This window comes from Nematostella vectensis, chromosome 6, assembly GCF_932526225.1.
Source record: "Nematostella vectensis chromosome 6, jaNemVect1.1, whole genome shotgun sequence".
Lineage (NCBI taxonomy): Eukaryota > Metazoa > Cnidaria > Anthozoa > Actiniaria > Edwardsiidae > Nematostella > Nematostella vectensis.
The window spans coordinates 11,009,522-11,031,360 of NC_064039.1; the positions used below are offsets into that span (position 1 = coordinate 11,009,522).

Consider the following 21,839-nt stretch of genomic DNA (forward strand, 5'->3'; position numbering starts at 1 on the left):
CATGCGCAATACGTTTTTCGTCTTACACGACAATGCTGCCTTGATAGCACGTTTACGTTCACAGTTTCCTATCTTGATATGAGTTTTATTGACGCTATACGCTTACCATCAAAGACATGGTTTTATCGCCGAAGGCGCCGAGTTGCCGTAGTTATTGGATTTGCTTTGCTAGTCTACATCTCTTGGGACATGGTTTTCAATGGCAAATTTATCGAGGTAAAGTATCGCTTGTTCAAGTTGATAGCTTAAGAATCATTTGAAGTTCTCAGTCGATTTATTTTGCTTCGTTTGTGATGGTGTGTTATTCAATCTAAATTTAATGTAAAAGAAAATATAATGTAGAAGAATAGACTGTGATATCTGATGATTTCATATTTTCTGGCTTTAAAACATCCCCACGATAATTTAGAACAGCCAAGCGATGATTTTTAGCCTGAAAAGCTATTGAACAAGCGGCCTGCAAATGCTCGGCACAGTATGAACGAGGTGTGGAGATCGACAGTCGGATAGAACTGTTGGGCCTTAGAAATTTATTTCTGTCTTTATATTTTTCACTGATCCTTTAGTAGCGATTCTTCACAATTCAGATGTTCAATATTTTGATTTTAGATTTAATTTTTCAAATCGAATCGGATATCGTACAGCCGTGCATCTAGCGTTTGCGAGGGTTGAGGAGCTCTTCCACGGCCTCTTTTTGCTTAGCGTTATTTTTGTTAAAATAGTCGTTTCTTGGCTTTTAGTGAGGGCTATCGTCCAGAAATTGGTGAATAAAGCAGTCTTAGTAATCCATAGCCCAAGATAAGGGTAAGAAAATATTTTAACTTAGTTCTTACCTGTGTGATTTGGCGATTGATGGCGAAACGACCATTGTTGAATTCCACGCTTCGTTTACCAACCCATTGACTCCTGGCTTTTTTTTAGCTGAATTTACAAAATACAGACTGAAAACAGATACCTCCCCCCCTATTCTGAGTTTTATACAGCCCGTCAAAGTCAAACACAGCTGCACCTAGTCAGCGGTATCCAAGCTTTCCAACAGTGCTTTACGATCCCCACTTTTAATCCCTCGTCGTTGTGCTGAAGCCAGCACAAGTTGATGGTTGCTTGTATTTTTCATCGAAAATACAGCTATGAGCATATTAGGAGAGTGTCTCAGGACATCATGAAGTCTTTTGGGGCATAATTGAGTGCTTTGCTTATGGATATTTGCAAGCAAAGGTGGATTCATGATGATTTTTTCTTGTTTGGCTTTGCCTGGATGAGAAAATAATTTTCTAATGAATCACCACAGCTCTCCTAAATGCTGTCTTTTCTTAAACCAAATTGATTGCAAAATTGTTTACACTGCTATTCTGGGTCTGTATGACCTGGAATTGATTTGTTTGGCTTTGGGGTGAAAATACTTATAAAAAACCATCTGACTTTGGGGAGAGGAGTGTTGACTGGCCCTCCCCTCGTGAATTTTCCCATGGATCTCCCAGAATGCTTTGCAATACGCAAAGATATTTTCGTGGTTGTACAATTCTTCAAGGAATGGACATTGTGTTTTGAGGCCAAGGAAATGTACCTGGAGGATCAGAATAAAGGTATCTATTTGTGTCTTGAGCTGGTTTTGCTGATCTCTCTCCCTTGTGTGGTATTTTGAGCGTTTTATTGAAAGGGGTGATTCTGCTTTTCTCTCCTTGTTCGATTTGAGATTTGTCAAAGAACCTGTGCTATTATTTGGCTTAAGAGTAGATGCCAACACCTTGGTTGGATGCATATCTGCAAGACCATTTATCCCTTAGACTGATGCCTGAGTATCTTCATCTTGTTGTGTTTATTTTGCATTTATGAATTTTTTGGGTTGTGGGTACTTCCCAAAGCCGGTACAGGCCGGTTGAGGGGTCAATGTGTTAAGTTATGTGCCGAGCATTCGCGTATTTTTTAAAGCTCGAAGCCATCGTTTGACGGTTTTTAATAACGGTAGGAGGTTTTTAAAGCCAAAACTTTTCATTTTGGCTTAAAATGGCGAAACGAAAAGGGAAGTGCATCTTGTTTTTTTATCAGTGAACATCTGTTATCAGGAAGACGATTGTGGAACTCCACGCTTCGTTCATACTGTGCCGAGCACCCATTGCACAGCTTTTCAAGTTAAAAAACATCTCTTGGGAGTTCTAAATAATCGTGGGAGGGTTTAAAAGCCAGAAACTTGTTATTTAGGCTAACAATTGAGAAAATTGGAGACAGCCATGCATCTATTTTTTTTTAACCTTTACCGGAAGCCGTGCAAGTATACACAGTGTATAAACAATCGTTATTTTTCTGTCTTTTGTGTCTGGCCGCTGCAACAACAACAAAGACCCATGATCAGGGGCAGTAAGGGTTATTTTCGTAACCCGGCCTCGGAAACCCCAGGGTATTTTCCTCTAACGTTTCACTCGCGAGAAAAATAACCGGGAATTCATATATTAGCTAAGTTAGCAAATTAACTTACTAGTACTAGTAAATGAAATTGGGGGCGAGAAAGTTTAGTGGTATTATTTTGAAATTTTATAGAATTTTAAAATTTTATAGAAAAAAAACATACTAGTAAACAAAATTTCGGGGCGAGAAAGCAATCTGACAACTCGCCCCAACATTTGGTTTACTAGTATAATAATAACTATACTATTAAATGAAATTACGGGGCGTAAAGCAAAAACGACAACACGCCCCGAGATTTGGTTTACTAGTAGTAAATAATTATAATACCTAATATATAAATTTAGGCACTGCCTAAAAGCGGAGCCAGCATTGAACACCTTCTGTGTTGATTGATTGAGGTATTTTTGGGGGATCTAGGTCCTGCTCTTTACTGAGATTTATTTATTGTACCAACCAAATGGATCCAGGCCTTATTCAATAAGGCCTGGATCCAGGTGTTATGCTCATCAACTACATCAAAGTTAACAAACACAATTTCTGGTGTGAATATGGCTGTCAAAGTTGTCAAGAGTCTAATAGTAAATTCTTATGTCCCATCATAGAAGTTTATAAGTACTTTTTTTTTTTAATCAAAACAACACTCCGACAAGCTTTGCCCTTGTGCAGAATAGGTCATGGATGTAACAGCATTCCAAAGATTTGAAATAATATATTTAGACTGTTTAGATGCCATACTGTAATTTTTATGTATTTATTTAGTGGCGATTCTCTCCTTCATTGGACCGAATATTCAGAAAAATGTCTGGAAATTAAAATCCAAAAATATATCTCCTTTCATGCTTTACATATTGGTGCACCCACCATTTACCATATAGTGGCCTTGTTGTTGGTGGCCTACTCCAAAATGAATGCAATGAAGAAAAAACAGATTGATTTTGGAAGCAAATCCTAAAAAAAACATCTAAGGCATCACTGACAGTGCTAAAATGCTAACTTCTAATTTCAAACCAAACGCTTTCATTGATCTATGTTTGGGGTAGAAAGGAAGGAAAGAATATCAATTGACCAAAAATAGTCGATGGGGGAGGAGATATAAAGGGAATTGACTCAACTTGAAAGGTGTGTTGAAAAAATATAACAGTAATGAAAATAATTTGATTGAGCATTTCTTGACATTTCCCCTTTCCCATTATCTTAACCCTTTCATCACCACAGGCCTCTAAAGAGGCCATGTCTATGCTATCCAAGCTATGTGAGCAGAATTCTATTATTGAAAAAGAACAAGGTTGTTGCTATTGTTATATAGTTTAAGTATCTTGCCCTAAAAAATCCTTCCCTTAATAAAAGTGCCATTAATGTACATTTGTAAAGCTACATTCTGACAAGCTTTGTCCTTGCGAAGAACAAGTAATGGATGAAACAGGATTTCAAAGATAGAATATAGTGTCGGACACAATTTTAGATAAGATGCAATACTGAAGTTTTAATGTACCATTTTAAGTGGTGATTTTCCATCCCCATGGGAATTAATATCTACAAATATACATCCAGTAATGTATTATATTTTGGTGTTTTTAGAAACCCTGGATCCAACCATTCCAATGAAATAAATCTAAACCTATAAAATAAATGTAATGGAAAAGAGACTTGGAAAGGGAATCCTAAAAAGAAGATATAAGTGAAAGTACTAAATGAACATTTCTAATTTAAAAATCAAATCTGTTTATTAATTTATTTTTGGTGTAGAGGGGAAATAGCAAAGAGCATCAATTGCATAAAAATAGTCAACAGGGAGAAGGAAAGGAAGAAATATGACTCTTCTTTAGATGTTTGAAAAGAAAATATAATAACAATAATGTGATAATTATATTCAGTACTTTCCTAAAATATTCCCTTTCCCATTTATCTTTAGGTTAATAGAAAACTGTTTTCGTTACAGATTTATTATTTAAATAGCAAATTATGTTTTTAGTTTTATATAATATAAGCATCTTGTTCTAAAAAAACTATTGAGTGTGTACTGCTGAATCACATAGTAATGCCCTAGTCATTTGAGCCCCCTCCCTTATGGTCCTGGGGAAGTCAGGGGTTAATGTGGGGTTTTAGATTACTTTTTAACCAGAATATATCAAGAGGGGTGGTGGTATTGACTGTTTTTGACTCTTAACTTGGAAACAGGCTTTTATTAAAGTCTAATCCCCCACCCTTTCCTGGGACCTTGTGTGTGGGGGTATCAAATGACTAGTGAATAAGAACTACCTACTGTCTTTCAGACATGTCTTTCAAGACATGGTTTTCAATTCTCGTGTCTTCCAGTCTTTAGCATTCATCTTGGCCCTCAGATAGTCCCTGGTTCATAAAAGAGTGACATTTCTTTCAAAACAATCTTTACATCAAGACATTTATAATCTGACTAATTTCCACAAATATTTGAAAAAATAATAATAAACATGAGATGTAAGATGCAGACAATAACAATACATATTGGCAACAGGGGTTGAATTTTGTTTTGTTTTTATCCTCGGTAAGGAAAAGTTGCTGTATCTTCTAAGGATATGTATCTTCTTAGGACTAAGAGCACAGGATATAAAGACAAGAACGGTCTTCTTTACCAGTATATGACAAATGCAACACGATATTGGTTAGCCTTTATGAAATATTTCAACAGAATAAAGATAGAACAAAGAATGTCAAAACAAAAGGTGTTATGCTCATTCTCAAAGCAAACAAAAAGGACAACAAAAAGCCCAATAACTGTCATATCCTCAATAGACAATAGAAATCGTCGTCTGAAACTCACCTTGCATTTTGTCGCTTTCTTGTGGTTGTGTTCGCTTTTTAATGTGTGTGTGGCGTAAAGCAAAAACGACAACTCGCCCCGAGATTTGGTTTACTAGTAAGTATAAGTAATTATAATACCTATAAATGACGGAGCGTAGAGCAAAAACGACAACTCGTCCCGAGATTTGGTTTACTAGTACTAAGTAATTATAATACCGATAATTTACGGGGCGTAGAGCAAAAACGACAACACGCCCCGATATTTGGTTTACTAGTAATAAGTAATTATAATACCTATAAATTACGGGGCGTAAAGCAAAAACGACAACTCGCCCCGAGATTTGGTTTACTAGTAAGTATAAGTAATTATAATACAGATAAATTACGGGGCGTAAATCAAAAACGACAACTCGCCCCGAGATTTGGTTTACTAGTACTAAGTAATTATAATACCGATGAATTACAGGGCGCAAAGCAAAAACGACAACTCGCCCCGAGATTTGGTTTACTGGTACCAAGAAATTACGGGGCGTAAAGCAAAAATGACAACTCGCCCCGAGATTTGGTTTACTAGTAGTAAGTAATTATAATACCGATAAATTACGGGGCGTAAAGCAAAAATGACAACTCGCCCCGAGATTTGGTTTATTAGTAGTAATGTAATACCGATAAATTAAGGGGCGTAAAGCAAAGGGCGCAGGGCGCAAAAAAAGTAAAAAAACGGTCATAAAACGCTGCTTGCAAGATATTTGAAAAACTTGCAAGATATTTCCTGAGTTCTGCCAGACGTCAAGCGAATTCTGACCCCGAAACCGCATCCTGACCGTCGTGCATCGCGCGGCTTCTGGGAACGAGACTGGATTTAACATGTCTATCTGTCATCGATCAATTTTTTTTGGAGACAAATCACTGTGGGAAATCTTACGCGTTTAGATATATTTGCCGTTTCGCCAGCTCGATCTTTTGTAATTTACGAAAGAAAAATGGGTTAGCCTTCTCTAGTTGGAAATGTAAGGTAATCGGGAATTATTGCCGCGTTTGCGGGGAAACGCGGCAATCTCAGAAAAAAATGCACAAGCTATTCGGATCGCATTTGCTTGGAGAACAACTCTCCTCGATTACTGGAAGGAATGGATAGATAGATAAATAGTTTATTAAAAAATATGCATTGCAGCCAAAAGGCTGAATTACGCATTATGTACAAAAAAATTAAAAATAATATGAAAAATTTAAATACGACAATAGTTATAAATATTATTAGGATAAAATATAATTACTTCCTATAAAAATATATGATGAAAATGTATAGAACTACAGCCTAAGTTGTTTGATCATGGAGAATATGAAAGTATTACTAGCCCTTTTTGTGCGAAGTCTTGGAACATTAAAACGGCGCTGGTGTCGCAGAGCATATCGGGAGTGATCATTTACAGGCGGCAGAAGAGTACTTTTAAGTACAAGTTAAAACTTGTGGTTAGGATTATTAATAGTGTCATTAAAAAGCTTGCTGCACAGTAAATTATGATGGTCAAAGATCGGATTGATGTTAATATCCTTCACTAATTTACACCTTCCTGATGTTATTATTGATACCGCCCTTTTTTCAAGGTGCACAAACTCATTTTTCAAGTATTGAGGAAGGCTATTATAAAATACTGGCGCGGTGTAGTCCATAAGGGATCTAACGCATGACGTGTAAAATAATACTAGCTCTTGTTGCGGAACTCCAGCTCTTTTTAGTTGTGTTAAAAAATAGAGCCTTTTACTAGCCTTTTTCGTGTTCTCGGTAACATGGTCGTTCCAAGTTAAGTTGTTCGTTAACGTAAGACGTACCAGTTTTACACTGGTGACCACCTCTATCTCTTTACCTTCTATACTTATCGGAGGGAAATCTCTCTCCTGTCTGGCGAAAGAAATTCGGAGTTCTTTACACTTGTCTGCGTTTAGCTGCACTCTATTATCACAAGACCATTCTACCACTTTATCAACTAGCTCCTGCACGTGACTGTCACTGCCTTTCGCAATTACCTCTGACACCGTAGTGTCGTCCACATATTTCCACTGAAGCGCGCTTATATCTAGGTCATTGATCATTAATACAAAAAGCCAAGGGCCTAACTTCGTACACTGAGGAACGCCGGCGGGGACTGGGCCCTACTCAGAGTAACAATCTGATGCAAATTTAGTGCGCTGAGATCTGTTAGATAGGAAATCTATTATCCAGTTAACAATACTAGCTGGAAGATTGCACTGGCTACGTAACTTTCTAACAAGTATACTATGATCTATAAGATCAAAGGCTTTACGATAGTCCAATAATAGAGTTCTCACAGCGGCTCCATTCCCATCAGTACTTGTCGACCAGTGATGTAACATGTTGACCAGCGCCATCGTAGTTGATGATTGTGGGATAGCACCATACTGACTATCATCAAGAATGCTCATTACTGCAGGCTTCACAAAATCATCTACGACGAAACCCTCAGCCACTTTAGAAACTACAGGCGTCAGTGATATTGGCCTTAGGTCTTTCTGGAGGTCAACTACTGGTTTCTTTTTGGGTAGAGGAGTTACGTCGGCCATCTTCCAAATGGAGGGAAGGCGCTGCTCTGCATAAGAGGTGTTCAGGATATCGGTGATGGGATACGACACAAGATCAGTGTATTCCTTAAGCAGCCAGTTGGGTTTTCTATCCGGACCGCAGGCCTTTCTTGGGTTCAGTCTTTCTAACGCCTTTTGCACACGTTGCTCAGACACTGTCAGAAACAGGGGAGAGTCGAACTCCAGTGACACGCGCTCAAGAGGAATGGGTAACTTGTACTCTTCCAATGGCTCGAGCAGGGTTGAATTGATGACATTTGCTTGTTCACTGGGAGGCATGTTTGATATTCCTTCAATGTTGATCTGGCTAGCCAGATCGCTGTTGGTAGTCTTCAGACCACACAAGCGTTTTACTTCACTTCACCACGTTTGGGGTTTTTGACCTTTTAGGTGCTGCATTCTTGACTCATAGTACTTCACCTGACAGCCCTTCCTTTCTCGGTTAACAATGTTCCTGAAGTATTTGAACTGGACCAAGTCAGCTCCATAGATCTTGAACGCATTTTGTCTTTTCATGATAAGGGTTTTCAATTTATCAGTCATTCATGGGACATCGGTCGAGCAAGACCGGAAAGGTTTTGCAGGCATGATGGTGTCTAGTCCTACGTGTACGACTTCTTAAAAGACACGCCATTTTTCTTCGCAACTCTCCAGAGGCGTTATCAACAATGTCCAGTCTATCTGAGTTAAGTATCTTCCTAGTGCCGCCTTTTGCTCGGTCGCAGATCCCGCCTCGTCGCAACTTTTTTGATGTTGATGTTGCGCTTTCCGTCTTTAGGGGCTGCCACCATTGCGTTGTGATCAGACAGGACAAACGGTGGATATGCCTGTGGCGGGCTATAGTACTAATACATGTTGGTCAATATTAGGTCTAGGGTTGCTTTCTTCCTCGTCGGTACTTTCACAATCTGTTTTAGCCGGAAGTGGTTTAACAAGACATTGATGTTTAAGCGATTGAAATCTCCGGTTACCAAGAGACCACAGTTCGGGTAGCGTGCTTCCACTAAGGCGAGCGATTGAAACAAGTCTTCGCGTAGGTACGTGTCATCAGCCTTTGGCGGGTGGTATATGACAGCCGCGATAATACATGAAAACCCGCGGGGGAGCCGGTTTGGCCTTAGATAAAGCCACAGAGTCTCGTGATCTTCGCAGCAGTTTAAATCGTTTAAATGCTTGTATTTGCAATACTCCTGTCTGATATAGGCACATACTCCTCCATGGTCGATTGTTTTTCTATCCTTGCGAACCACAGCATACCCTGGAATATGCACCACACCGTCTGATACAACATCTTTTAACCATGTCTCTGATATAAACGCTAAGTTGACATTATTGCGAAAAATGAACTCAGTGACCTCGTCCATTTTAGGAACAAGAGACATAGGGTTTGCTAGCATAAGTGTAGGTACTTTGGGTTTCCATGCTGACTTGGTGATAACCTTAGAACAGTCAACCACCGGAATGGGACGGTTGTTTGTTTTGCCAGTGACTGAGGTGTCAACTTGAATATTCAATGAGGGCAATGGCGGAATACGCAAATCACAACCTTCCTCTCTTTGACTTATTTTAAGAGTTGTCGGGTTACACGAAGATAAGCAAGTTGGGCTGTGTAGTTCTGTAGAGTAGTTGGTTTCGCGTTGGTTTTCGTGATTTTTTTAGTTTGTTAGTTATTCACACAATAAACCGAAATAAACCATCTGATATAACACCAAGACTTTCTCTCTTCTCTGTTTTTTATATGTAAAAACTCCTGAAAATTTTTTTTACCTCCCCTTCTTTTACTCAAGGATAGAGTTCAAACAGCCCTGGGCTCCGGTAAAGGTCACAAGACCTATCTAGAGCCAAACTTTAATGTACTATCATAAAAAATAATAACCCTTCTAGCACACCCACATAATCCCTCATCCATGCAAATAAGCAGGGATCCGGATCTCTTTGACATTAAAGGCTAACACAAAAGATTTTTGTTTTCTTTAGATTGAAAATATGGACTTTCCAGGTCTTGGCGACTTTCCATGTGAGCAGTCTCAAGTTAGCGGAAAGTGTGCGTTCTTCGTTGGAAGACACTTAACTTTGCGAGCCAAGTGGAGATGTATATCCATGGGCTCCCTGTGCAAAGGCTTTGTGTTTAACTCTGGGACTATGATGATGGAGATAAAAAATGCTGTTGGAACTCAGCCGGTTTATGCACCCGGAATGGTGTTGTACATTCGTAACAAGTACGTCAGTCGTATGAATCTGACTATCGAAGAATGTGCGCCCGTATTAGACCAGGTAGGATCAATAACAGTATAATTTCTTGAATAAGAAACTCCTCCAAATCACCACTTCCCGTGAATAAGCGCCTCGCCTGAGGAAAATAAGGAATAAGCACCTCCTTCGAATAAGCGCCTCACCTAAACGCGTTGCTTCGCTTGACAGAACTGCCTGCCAAAAGATTTCATTAGTCAAAGCTTGTTTTGTTATGAGTTTGGGAGGATTGTTTCCCCTTTCATGCTGTGAAGGGGCCTTTTTATATTGGAATAAGCGCATTGCCTGGGACATGAAAAATAAAATAGGTGCCATAGCACTTATTCAAGCAATTTGGTAAGGTACACTCCTGTTGAAGCACGGGTGGTTGGCACACTGGCCTATCACCGCTGAAATCCAAGTCAGGAATTGACTTTTTTTGTATTTACAGGCTTTCCTATGAGAAACAAAACCGAAATCCCATCTCCTAATTGAATTTGTACAACCATCTCCCCGTCTTCCAACACCCTCTTCAATTGCACATATTTTCTAATAAGGTCGTAATCTTGAAATTTACTTCAAAACATTTTAACCACAAAGTGTTTGGACGATCCTTGGTGAGTCCAATTACAAGGAAAGTGCAGTGTATACGATGGCAATTTGAGGGCAAAGAGGGTTTCAATATAAAACAGTCTACAGTTTAAATGCGGGAGATTCCGTGATTTCTTAAAGTAAGCCCGTATCGCCTCTGATTTTTATAGGAGATCAGTGTTATCAAAACACAATATAAGTATACAAGAAAAGGGGTCTCAGATTGCAAGTGAAAACAATATACCTCTTTCAAAACAAAATACTTTAAGATTATTCTTTAATTTAGAAGTCTTCATCTCATGGTGATAGCGACTCGGACATGGCGTGCAAGCTCCCAAAGCTAGATCCATTTGACAAGGCGGTGATGCCATTAATGAGAGATAAAGGAAAACTCACATGTCCAGGCAGACTTGTCACTAGCATGAAGGATGGGGTGCTAGTCTTTGACCCAAAGGGTAAGTGACCATACAACCTTGTTACCAGGTATCGCGGGTGGAGTGCTAGTCTTTGACCCAAAGGCTAAGTGACCATACAACCTAGTTACCAGGTATCGAGGGTGAAGTGCTAGTCTTTGACCCAAAGGGTAAGTGACCATACAACCTTGTTACCAGGTATCGAGGGTGGAGTGCTAGTCTTTGACCCAAAGGCTAAGTGACCATTCAACCTTGTTACCAGGTATCGAGGGTGAAGTGCTAGTCTTTGACCTTAAGGGTGAGTGACCAGACAACCTTGTCACCAGGTATCAAGGGTGGAGTGCTAGTCTTTGACCCAAAGGCTAAGTGACCATACAACCTTGTTACCAGGTATCAAGGGTGGAGTGCTAGTCTTTGTCCCAAAGGCTAAGTGACCAGACAACCTTGTTACCAGGTATCAAGGGTGAAGTGCTAGTCTTTGGCCTTAAGGGTAAGTGACCATACAACCTTGTTACCAGGTATCAAGGGTGGAGTGCTAGTCTTTGTTACAAAGGTTGAGTGACCATACAACCTTGTTACCAGGTATCAGGGTGGAGTGCTAGTCTTTGACCCAAAGAGTAAGTGACCAGACAACCTTGTTACCAGGTATCAGGGTGGAGTGCTAGTCTTTGTCCTTAAGGGTAAGTGACCAGACAACCTTGTTACCAGGTATCAAGGGTAAAGTGCTAGTCTTTGACCTTAAGGGTAAGTGACCATACAACCTTGTTACCAGGTATCAAGGGTGGAGTGCTAGTCTTTGTGACAAAGGGTGAGTGACCATACAACCTTGTTACCAGGTATCAGGGTGGAGTGCTAGTCTTTGACCCAAAAGCTAAATGACCATACAACCTTGTTACCAGGTATCAGGGTGGGGTGCTAGTCTTTGACCTTAAGGGTGAGTGACCATACAACCTTGTTACCAGGTATCAAGGGTGGAGTGCTAGTCTTTGACACAAAGGCTAAGTGACCATACAACCTTGTTACCAGGTATCAGGGTGGAGTGCTAGTCTTTGTCCCAAAGGGTAAGTGACCAGACAACCTTGTTACCAGGTATCAGGGTGGAGTGCTAGTCTTTGTCCTTAAGGTTAAGTGACCATACAACCTTGTTACCAGATATCAGGGTGGAGTGCTAGTCCTTGACCTTAAGGCTAAGTGACCATACAACCTTGTTACCAGGTATCGAGGGTTGAGTGCTAGTCTTTGACCTTAAGGGTGAGTGACCATACAACCTTGTTACCAGGTATGAAGGGTGGAGTGCTAGTCTTTGACCTTAAGGGTGAGTGACTAGACAACCTTGTTACCAGGTATCAAGGGTGGAGTGCTAGTCTTTGACCCAAAGGGTAAGTGACCAGACAACCTTGTTACCAGGTATCGAGGGTTGAGTGCTAGTATTTGACCTTAAGGGTGAGTGACCATACAACCTTGTTACCAGGTATCAAGGGTGGAGTGCTAGTCTTTGACCCAAAGGCTAAGTGACCATACAACCTTGTTACCAGGTGTCAGGGTTCAGTGCTAGTCTTTCACCTTAAGGGTGAGTGACCATACAACCTTTTTACCAGGTATGAAGGGTGGGGTGCTAGTCTTTGACCCAAAGGGTGAGTGACCATACAACCTTGTTACCAGGTATCAGGGTGGAGTGCTAGTCTTTGTCCTTAAGGGTAAGTGACCAGACAACCTTGTCACCAGGTATCAAGGGTGGAGTGCTAGTCTTTGTCCCAAAGGCTAAGTGACCATACAACCTTGTTACCAGGTATCAAGGGTGGAGTGCTAGTCTTTGACCTCAAGGGTAAGTGACCATACAACCTTGTTACCAGGTATCAAGGGTGGGGTGCTAGCCTTTGACCCAAAGGGTAAGTGATTAGACGACCTTGTTACCAAGGTATCAGGGTGGAGTGCTAGTCTTTGATCTAAAGGGAAAGGATGGGGTGTTATTTGATAACAAATTGTTTTGAGCAAACAGCTATGCTCCTTAGGGTATGAGTGTTCAGCAAATAATTGTGGCGCTAGATGTAGGCTCGCGTTTGTTTTTTACTGAGTGAAGCAAAAGGCGGGTAGTTCACGATAGGAAGATAGGAACTTGCGATGAGATTGGCACATTTGAAATGTTTAATATTCGCTTTTCCAGGAACTAATGTCCAGCAAGTTGAATATGAGACGATTATCCGTGTGAAAGGCGATTTTGGACATGGTGTCGGTCGGAGGGGCATTCTAACTCGTTCCGACAACACCGTAATACTAAATCACGATACCGTACGAGTTGCGTTCCGCAATGACAAGGGCGAGCATCAGATGGATTTCCACATGGACATCAACCCTATTCCCGGTAAGTTCGTAATTTGACTTCCCTGGGTCTGTCATTGTAGTAATTATTTTCTGGATTCTGTGCAGTTGTTGTAGGGCCACTTCATTCTTGAAATTCATATAGAAATTATTACACGCCACGATTGATTCCTGTGAATGGTTAACTGTTTGGCACCTTTATGGTAATATTTAGCACGCAAAACGGTATCCGGCAATCGCTGATTCGAGCGGAACTACATACAAACATTCTGTTTGCCTTTTGTGGGAATTTGCTGGTCAAAGAAGATATCTCTCCCGCCCAGGAATAGTGCGAGTTTTGTCATAACATTCCACATCCTCCATTTTGATCATCATAGCGCGCATTGAAATGTACATGCGCAACAGAATAGGCCCTTGTTAGTGTTGACATGCTCCTTCTATATTTTGAGTCTGCATTATCTACTTGCTAACTGCAGCTTCTCGCTCAATCCATTGGGCACGCTTGTTTAAACTGTTAAATGCGCTGATGCTGGTGGCATCACCATACTTATGTGCGCTTCTCAATATTTCCGTCCAGGTGTGTCAGGCCGAGGGTCCAAATCTCCTGGTATCCCTGTCAACGTATTAATCATCGGATTTGACTCCACATCCCGGTCTCACTTCATGCGCAAGCTTCCGCGTGTCAAACAATGGCTAGATAAAGAGTTGGACACGTTCAGTTTTAGCGGCTACAGCACCGTTGGTGACGGTACCACACCTGCTATGATCGCCATGCTGGTGGGAAAGCTTGAGGAACAACTTCCAGAGGCCAGACGCTCGAGGTACAGCTTACAGTGGGTCCTTCTTTTCCTCCCTCAGGGGCCGCCCACTTTAACACGGATTCGTTTGAACCCGTATACTTTTTTATAAGTTTAAGCCTTCCGTCCACACTAACACGCGTGCTGGTTCCAGCGGATCCGATTAGTTTTGAAAACGCCGTCGAAAGTGAGTCAAAATGAATCTGTATACTTCACTGTCCGTAGTGTGGACAGTCGAATCGGTCAGAAAATGAAAACGATGGCGTCATATCGCAGGCGCGCGCTGCTTTGAGCATGCGCATGTCATAAAAATGACGTCACCCTGTACCTTTCAGCGTTTTCAAACGTTTGAATCCGTGTTAGTGTGGACAAGTGGATCCAGGCGAAAACGCTGCAAAAACGATAGTGTGGACGCGAATCAAGTGATGCGTTTTAGGTGAAACGAATCCGGATACTTTTGAACCCGTGTTAGTGTGGACGACCCTTTCAGCCGGCCTACCTGACCAACGACTGTTCCACATACTACCCTACTCCTTCCATGGGGGCCTTTCTACTCACCGTCCTGCCTACCGGCTGCTTGCTCGCCTCTCCTTATCCTGACCAGCCTTACATAGAAAGTTCTAGCCACGTACTTACCCAACCTAAACCTACTTAACTACCTACAGTACTACCTATCTATGATCTTGCTTTTCTGCCCGAGCGCCTACTAACCTATCTAACTACGTACTTCCCCTCCTACCCGACTACCTACCCACCTACTTCCCCGATTACCTACCTACCAATTTAACTACCTACCCAGCTACCTGCCAACTAAGCTACCCACCTACCAACATACCCACCTACATAAACCTACCAACTTTACTTACCTTCCTTAAGGGAAACATTAACCTAGAAACCTATAGTCTACCTATACTTGCCCTCCTGGGTAACGCCTATTCATTGCATGTTGTATTTCAGGGGCGGTGTTAATGTTGACGTGTGGCCCTTCATCTTTCCCGAATTCCATGACAACGGCTACGTAACTGCTTGGTCAGAAGACCAGGCCAAATATGGAATATTCCAGTATCGACTGGAGGGCTTCAAAGTGAAACCCGTCGATCACTACCTTAGGAACTTCTGGGTGGCTGTTAGTGCTCACACAGGAGATATGGGTAGCCTGTGCATAGGATCCGAGCCTGCGTTCGAAAAGCGATTTCGCTTCATTGAAAGTTTATTTGAAAAGTATCCCAAAACAAGGAAACTCTCGTTGGAGTTCTTCTGTATTACCCATGACGATATGAATGATATTGGGTATGTGCAGGATGATTTTCTAAGGTTTCTGGGGAGTATGAAAAGCAAGGGGTACTTGGACAACACCATGCTTGTGGTAATGGGGGACCATGGCGCGCGATATGGACCCATAAGAAGTACAATAATTGGAAAACTAGAAGAAAGACTACCTTACCTTTCCATATCTGTACCCAAATGGTTTAAATCCAAGCACCCCGACGTGCATAATGCACTCAAAGCTAACACAGATCGTCTTACGTCGCCATTCGACTTGCACGCCACCTTCCTCCATATACTACGATACCCTGATACACCCAAGGTCGACGTCGGTCAGAGCTTATTCCAAGAAGTCCCCAAGTCACGCACTTGTGAAGTTGCTGGGATACCTGTGCATTACTGCACGTGCATGGACTGGAAGCAAGTCAGTCCTGGACATCACCATATAAAGCAGCTTGCCGAGGAGGCGGTCCGTCATATCAATGAGCGCATCCAACGTGAGGGCGTCGCTGACAAGTGTGCGGAGCTCCGCTTAACCGGTATTCACAACGCGGTGTTTATCGCTCCCAGCCGGCAGGTACAGACCTTCAAGGGCAGCGATGACATGTATTACCGTGAGATCTACGAGGGCGATAACCCCAAAGGTGCGTCAAGAGCAACTGTCTTCCAAAAACTCGAACCTGTTGTTACAGCAAAATTCGTTGTTGCGCGACCATCTTCTTCAAAATTCTTGCCTCGTTAGCGCGTAGGGAATAGCGCGTAGTCATTCAACCGTCTACACCAATAGATGGCTTTCATGTTTTCACTGTCGCTTCTTAAAGCCGCATTATCACCAGTTTACCTCCGGTTGATTACGTAACAATAACCGATTATTTTTAACGGAAAATGCAAAAAAATATTTCAAAATATTGAAAGCAGTGTGTCTATTGGAAGTTTCTTTGAGGATGTAATTGATAATTTAGAGCGGATGGCCTGTTAAATATCTCGGATTTTTATAGATTCTTTTGTCTTTTAACGGTTGAGGTTTCCGTCGGACCTCCGGAAGTAAACTGGTGAGAATGCGGCTTTAATCCATTTGACTGCACACAGCAAGGGAGTTTATTGGTTACGGTGGTATGATTGAGTACACACTCTATTCCCAGACAAGAAATGGATTTTTTCCTTTGTGTCGATTCATGAATTAACATTTGACATTCGATATCGCGCTAAATCAAGGTGATTTCTGTTACACTTTAAGTAACTTTCTGCAATCATTTAATACAATGGTTGACAATACATGGTTGACATTGGTATAGAATACAAATTTAATACAGTGGTTGACAATACATAGTTGACATTAGTATAGAAGATGGAAACACCGAAATCTAACGCAATATCGTTTATCCCAGGTATGTGCAACTACCAAGTCCAGCTCAAGACCTCTCCCAATGACGGCATATTTGAGGTGACTGGTTACATCAGCAGCTACTCCCCACACGTCAACCCCATGATGAGTCGACTAGACGCGTATGGCGACCAACCACAATGCATCACGGAATCGCACCCTCACATGAGGGAGGTCTGTTATTGTTTGGATAAACGTAAAGAAAATGTTGGGTAAACCGGATCATCTGTGCGTCGATTTGGTGGTGGAATTCTAGTACTAAAACCCCCTGGCAGACACTTGCAAGTAAGGGAGTAAACTTTTGTGGTGGTGAAATCCAAAGAAATACTTGCCCCTTATGGTATACCCTTGTTGGGGTTCACAAGATATGGGATACTTCAAAGGAGCACTCAAGCCCAAAGACAAGCCCTTGTGAGGGGTGACTGACTCACGCGTGAATGAAGCTTAAAGTGGTATCAGAGCCTAGAGCAAAAGGACCGGATTCAACACCTGTCTGAACGCCAGTGCTGAATAACGTATGCGCATGCGCGTGTTCTGGCAGAAACAAACACAATCTCAGTGTTGACCCGTTCGAGTAAAGGTACGAAAGGATGACTTCAGTCGTTGTTTTGACTAACTGTACAGCATTAAAACCATACTGTACAAAAGATGACACATTTGTTTGATAATCAGGGACTCATAAAGAAGATTATACCCGTAGGTTTGGTCTAGTTTTCTTAGCCATTCGTCGAAATGTGACAGTTCGCTGGTAAAACGCCGCCATAAAAAACAAAAAGGCTAGTTTAACCGCGCGGTACTGGAACTAGTGTTGCGTTTTTTAGCACTGTCTGTTTGAACAGTATCCTCGAATACAAATAATTTTTTCGGATGATCAATTTCGAACACGTCTACAATACAAATTTATATTTATTGTAAGACTCTTTTAAAAGTGCTAGTTTCTGATATAGACGTAGCATAAATTGATTATTGTATATAATAATTTATCAGTTGCAAAAAGTATTTTTTAACCTATTTATCAGTTGCAAAAAGTATAAATTAACCTACACTGACTTATACAGAGGTTCTGAGTATGGAGTAAAAGGCCGTATTTTGTTCTATTGGATCAGGGTCAATACTTTCCACTTAAAGTAACAACTCTCTAAATTCTTTCTAAGGTTGCGGTACGTATGACTTGACAACTGAAGACATTATTACAGAAAAAAATCCATCAGTTACCACTTCATGACGTCATGTCATGGGACTGCGTGCACGCATGCGCCGTTGCCATGGGGACGACAAAAAATCCGAATGACAGTGGAGGCACTACTATGTTATCGTGAGCGACGCGACGCGGAGAGAGACTGGGCAGGGTGTGATCATCTACAAGCTTGAGAACTTCGCCGTTTAGCTCGACATCTCTGTTAAAAATAACCTTATCAATAATCACGGGTCTATTTACCGCCGACCACCCGACAAACGTTTAAACACTTACGATGACTGGAGATCCCCATTCGTAGGGGTCAGTAAGAACTGGTCAGCGTCTAGACCCTGAAGGGATCCGGTCATGCGCAACGTAACGGCTGTCTCCGTGTTTATGTTAAGAGCGATGATGGTGACGGCGCTTGCATTGTAATTTCTGGTATGCGAAGATAGACAACCGTCGGTCAAATGAAATAGAAATATCAAAAGGGAATCCATGGGTAATGATTACTTTCTGGAGGAGAGATCATTAGGGAAAACAAAAGGTATACGAAGGCTTTGCAAACAAAAAAATCATCAAGCACGTCGGTAGCGGATCTAGGGGGAGAGGGTTTAAGGGGTTTACCCCCCCCCCCCCCTTGTGCTGTGAGAAAGCCATATGTAGCAAAAAATTACCCCCTCCCCCCTTTGTCACTGATCCAAACCCCCTTCCCCCCTTTAGCGATAAGCTAGATCCGCCCCTGCACATTTTTTGAAGAGAATAAATGTAGAGCTATTTTCCAAAGCCCTTAAAAAACGGACAAAGTTTTTTTTTGTAATATCAATTAAAAAAATATCGTCAAGAGCTCACGTGTTCTGAGTATTGGTACAATGAGCATAGACCCGTGTCATCCTTCCTTCCTTTTGCGCATCTTGCACGTCGAGTACCCGCTGACCCACTAAACGCTTGTACAGTAGCGACAGCCAATAATCCTAAGAAGTGGCACAGAGTCAGAGTTAAGCGTGTCTCGCTAGGGGGGGGGGGGGGGGGGAGGAAAGAGTAAACTCACCGGGGTAGGGAGAAGGTCTAAGGTAAGAAGGCCATAACGACCACCGAAAAAAGTCTGCCTTATGACTACATCTTGTTGAAGCATTGCAGCAATCCCTAACTTGTCCAGCCACCTGACATAGACAAGGGCAAATGAGCCTAGAAATAGAATTGGCAAAAAAGACCTAAAATCGCCTGGGGCCGGTTCCTGAAAAGCCGATTCGCGCTAACCCAGGGTTAAATTTGTCCTAGACCAAGATTAAATTTTTACCCCCGGATTAGTTCTGTTCCCGAAACGCCGATTAGCGCTAACTCCGGGTTAGTGTGGAGATAAAATCTAACCCTGCTCGCGAGGTGGGTTAACCTACGGTTTATTTGGCGTAACACAGGCCTCCCAAACTTTGTGTGTAACGATGTTACACAAAAACAACGTATAGGGATCATTTTGTTTCATTTCGTCGTTTGCGGATTCAAAAAGTTGCGGATTCGCAAGCGTAACCGTCGTATAAGTGTGGGACCATAGCCGATCATTCTTAGTTAACGGGTACCATTGATGTCACACGTATATATAGCTCTACATTTTGTATTTAGGCGCAATTTCTTGAGAGATGTGTGATTTTGCGAAGAGTTTGGGTCTATGGGAGATTTTGTTTTAAGTTTTCTGTGTAAAAAGTTCGACATATTACAAAATATTGACCTCTAAACATGTAACGCTATACGAAAACCATATGTCACAAGAATAAAAAACAAAGTTTAAACCGGAAACTTGAGATGTTCTGCCTGTAGTTGCTGCCTAAATTGTGTCACAATTTGGAGATACATGTTTCAGGACTCACCTAAATTAAAGTTACGGTTGTCGTTGGTTTGCTCAACACACTGGACCGTGATCCAAGTGTCACGTGGATTTGGGTCATTTACGTTACCAGGCACAAAAAAATCGAAATATAATTTCTTGTATATCCGTACAGAAGCCCTGAAACATATTTATAACAACTTTAAGGCTCAGACCCAAACCAATATTAAGAACTGTTCATAAAAATCAAAGTGTTCAAGAAATCTTCATGCCAGCTAATTGGCAACGGTCACTTACGCTACTTAATCTAGGTCACAACTGCCAAGCTTCAAGACCTTAGGAGATCTTGTTAGCAGTGTCACATTGCAGAGCGACCTTAGTAATATCTTAAAGAAAAATAATAATCTAATTTTGTTGAAACGTGAAGAGACAGTAGCTTGACAAATGTTAGTGTCACATTACGTTACCGTAACGTAAATAACAATAGAATTTACGTACTATCGTCTAATGGGGCGCACGTGCACACACACTAGGGAGATGAGGATAATTTGTATAGGATTAAATTGCCAAGATATCTAACGTTTTAGTTATTAGTTAAAGCCCAACAAGCTGTAATACAAGTCTTTCCTTCGATGACCTTCGCGGTAGAAGTATCAACTCTATCTTCACTTTTAAACTCAATTTGGTTTTCACTTCTCGAAAAGCAGAATTAAGGTAAGATACCACGCCTATGGTATTGTGTGAAGCTAAATGACTGATAAAGGCACTGATGCATACGCATTAGCTAATATCTAGAATAGTGAGGCACATGCTTTTGCCAGTGGTAACGTAAATGACATTGAAAGTAACGTAATTGACAAAGTATTATGGATAAGGTACGCTAGTTAACAATTGGTGGGCTACTTAAAAAAGGATCAAATGACCACTATTTAGAATTAAAAAAGCTTTTAAAATGATTTTTCTGTAATTTTGTGAAAATTGCTGTATCTTATGGTCATTGTTTTATTCGAAGCATTCAAAATGGGGAAATCAAGAGCAGAGATTCAACGCGCCTACAGAGAACGAAAAAAAGGGAAAGATTCAAATTGGCAACAAAATGAGTCAATCCGAGTGCAAAAATACTACACACCAGCATCCAAACTTAGTGAAAAAGAGATTTATTAAAAATGCTAAGACCAAGAAAGTTAGCTATACAAGAAAGGGTCGTTTGGTGGAAATCCGCAAGAGACTCCAAGAAGATATAATCAGCTTCCTAGAAAGAGACGACAATAGTCGTATGATGCCAGGAAAACAAGATGCTAAAAAGTGTGGTGATAGAAAGATACAGAAGCGAATTTTGAGCGACTACCTTTACAACCTGCGCATGAAGTACCTGGCTGAAAACCCAAACGCAAAAATCTCGCAGGCGGTTTTCTACAAAATGAGGCCCCATTATATGATGCTAGCAAGCTTTGCCTGTCGTGATACCTGTTTTTGCCAGCATCACCAGAACATGGCGCTTCTTCTGCGAAGCATGAAAAGAAAGCTTCTAATCAGCACTGGTAATCCAGATTCCTTCATTAAGGATAACACAGACGAGCAGGTCCTGGAGATCCTGAAGAAGATTGGGGATGGAGAAGAAATAACATATGAACAGTGGAAGCGAGTTCAGGACGAGGACGGCAAGCACAGGACCAAGCTTATCAATACAAAAGCATCGAAAGAAGATTTTATAGACAAGGTAACAGCGGCGACATTGAAGTTCCGTGAGCACAACAGACGCCACTATGAGCAATACCAACAACTCCGGCGTCTGAAAAGCAACCTCCAAGCTGGGCATGTTGTAATTCAAATGGACTTTGCCGAGAATTACAACTGCCAGTCTTGCGAGGTGCAAAGTGCTCACTGGAATGGCCCCACTATGGTCTCCCTACATCCAGTAGTGGTATATTACAAGGCAGAAGGCAAATACGACCTCGAGCACAAGAGCTTTGCCTTTGTTTCGGAAGAGCTCTCGCATAATGCAGCTGCCGTGTATGCCATCTTGGGGAGACTGAATCAAGAGCTGAAGGGT

General features: G+C 41.4%; 3 protein-coding genes across 6 annotated transcripts in view; 1 reads left to right on the top strand and 2 right to left on the bottom strand.

Moving 5' to 3' along the window:
- Nucleotides 1-978, bottom strand: part of LOC5503780 (F-box/LRR-repeat protein 2) — a 35,252-nt gene extending 34,274 nt beyond the window's left edge. Inside the window, exon 1 of the mRNA XM_032372004.2 lies at nucleotides 834-978. The gene's annotated coding sequence lies outside the window, so the exon portion shown is untranslated. The remainder of the gene's footprint in view (nucleotides 1-833) is intronic.
- Nucleotides 1-18,810, top strand: LOC5503789. Of its 4 annotated transcripts, XR_007312111.1 has the most exons (8): nucleotides 2-216; nucleotides 9,766-10,062; nucleotides 10,895-11,063; nucleotides 13,186-13,383; nucleotides 13,918-14,161; nucleotides 15,095-16,047; nucleotides 16,792-17,367; nucleotides 17,942-18,810. XR_007312111.1 is itself a non-coding variant. In XM_048729667.1 (7 exons), exons 1-7 carry the CDS (start codon nucleotides 79-81, stop codon nucleotides 17,001-17,003), a joined length of 2,208 nt encoding a protein of 735 aa, XP_048585624.1. In that variant the 5' UTR covers nucleotides 1-78; the 3' UTR covers nucleotides 17,004-18,810. The 4 variants fall into 4 exon arrangements, 3 of the variants coding, with proteins under 3 accessions (XP_048585624.1, XP_048585623.1, XP_048585625.1); XM_048729667.1 differs by having other exon boundaries at nucleotides 1-216; nucleotides 10,898-11,063; nucleotides 16,792-18,810; XM_048729666.1 differs by having other exon boundaries at nucleotides 16,792-18,810.
- The window catches only part of LOC5503802 (heparanase), a 10,590-nt gene continuing 6,426 nt past the window's right edge, over nucleotides 17,676-21,839 (bottom strand). Inside the window, exons 5-8 of the mRNA XM_001624684.3 lie at nucleotides 19,016-19,127; nucleotides 18,817-18,938; nucleotides 18,259-18,402; nucleotides 17,676-18,184 (exon numbers count right to left, since the gene is read on the bottom strand). Coding sequence (XP_001624734.3) covers nucleotides 18,007-18,184; nucleotides 18,259-18,402; nucleotides 18,817-18,938; nucleotides 19,016-19,127 — 556 coding nt within the window. The 3' untranslated portion in view covers nucleotides 17,676-18,006. The remainder of the gene's footprint in view (nucleotides 18,185-18,258; nucleotides 18,403-18,816; nucleotides 18,939-19,015; nucleotides 19,128-21,839) is intronic.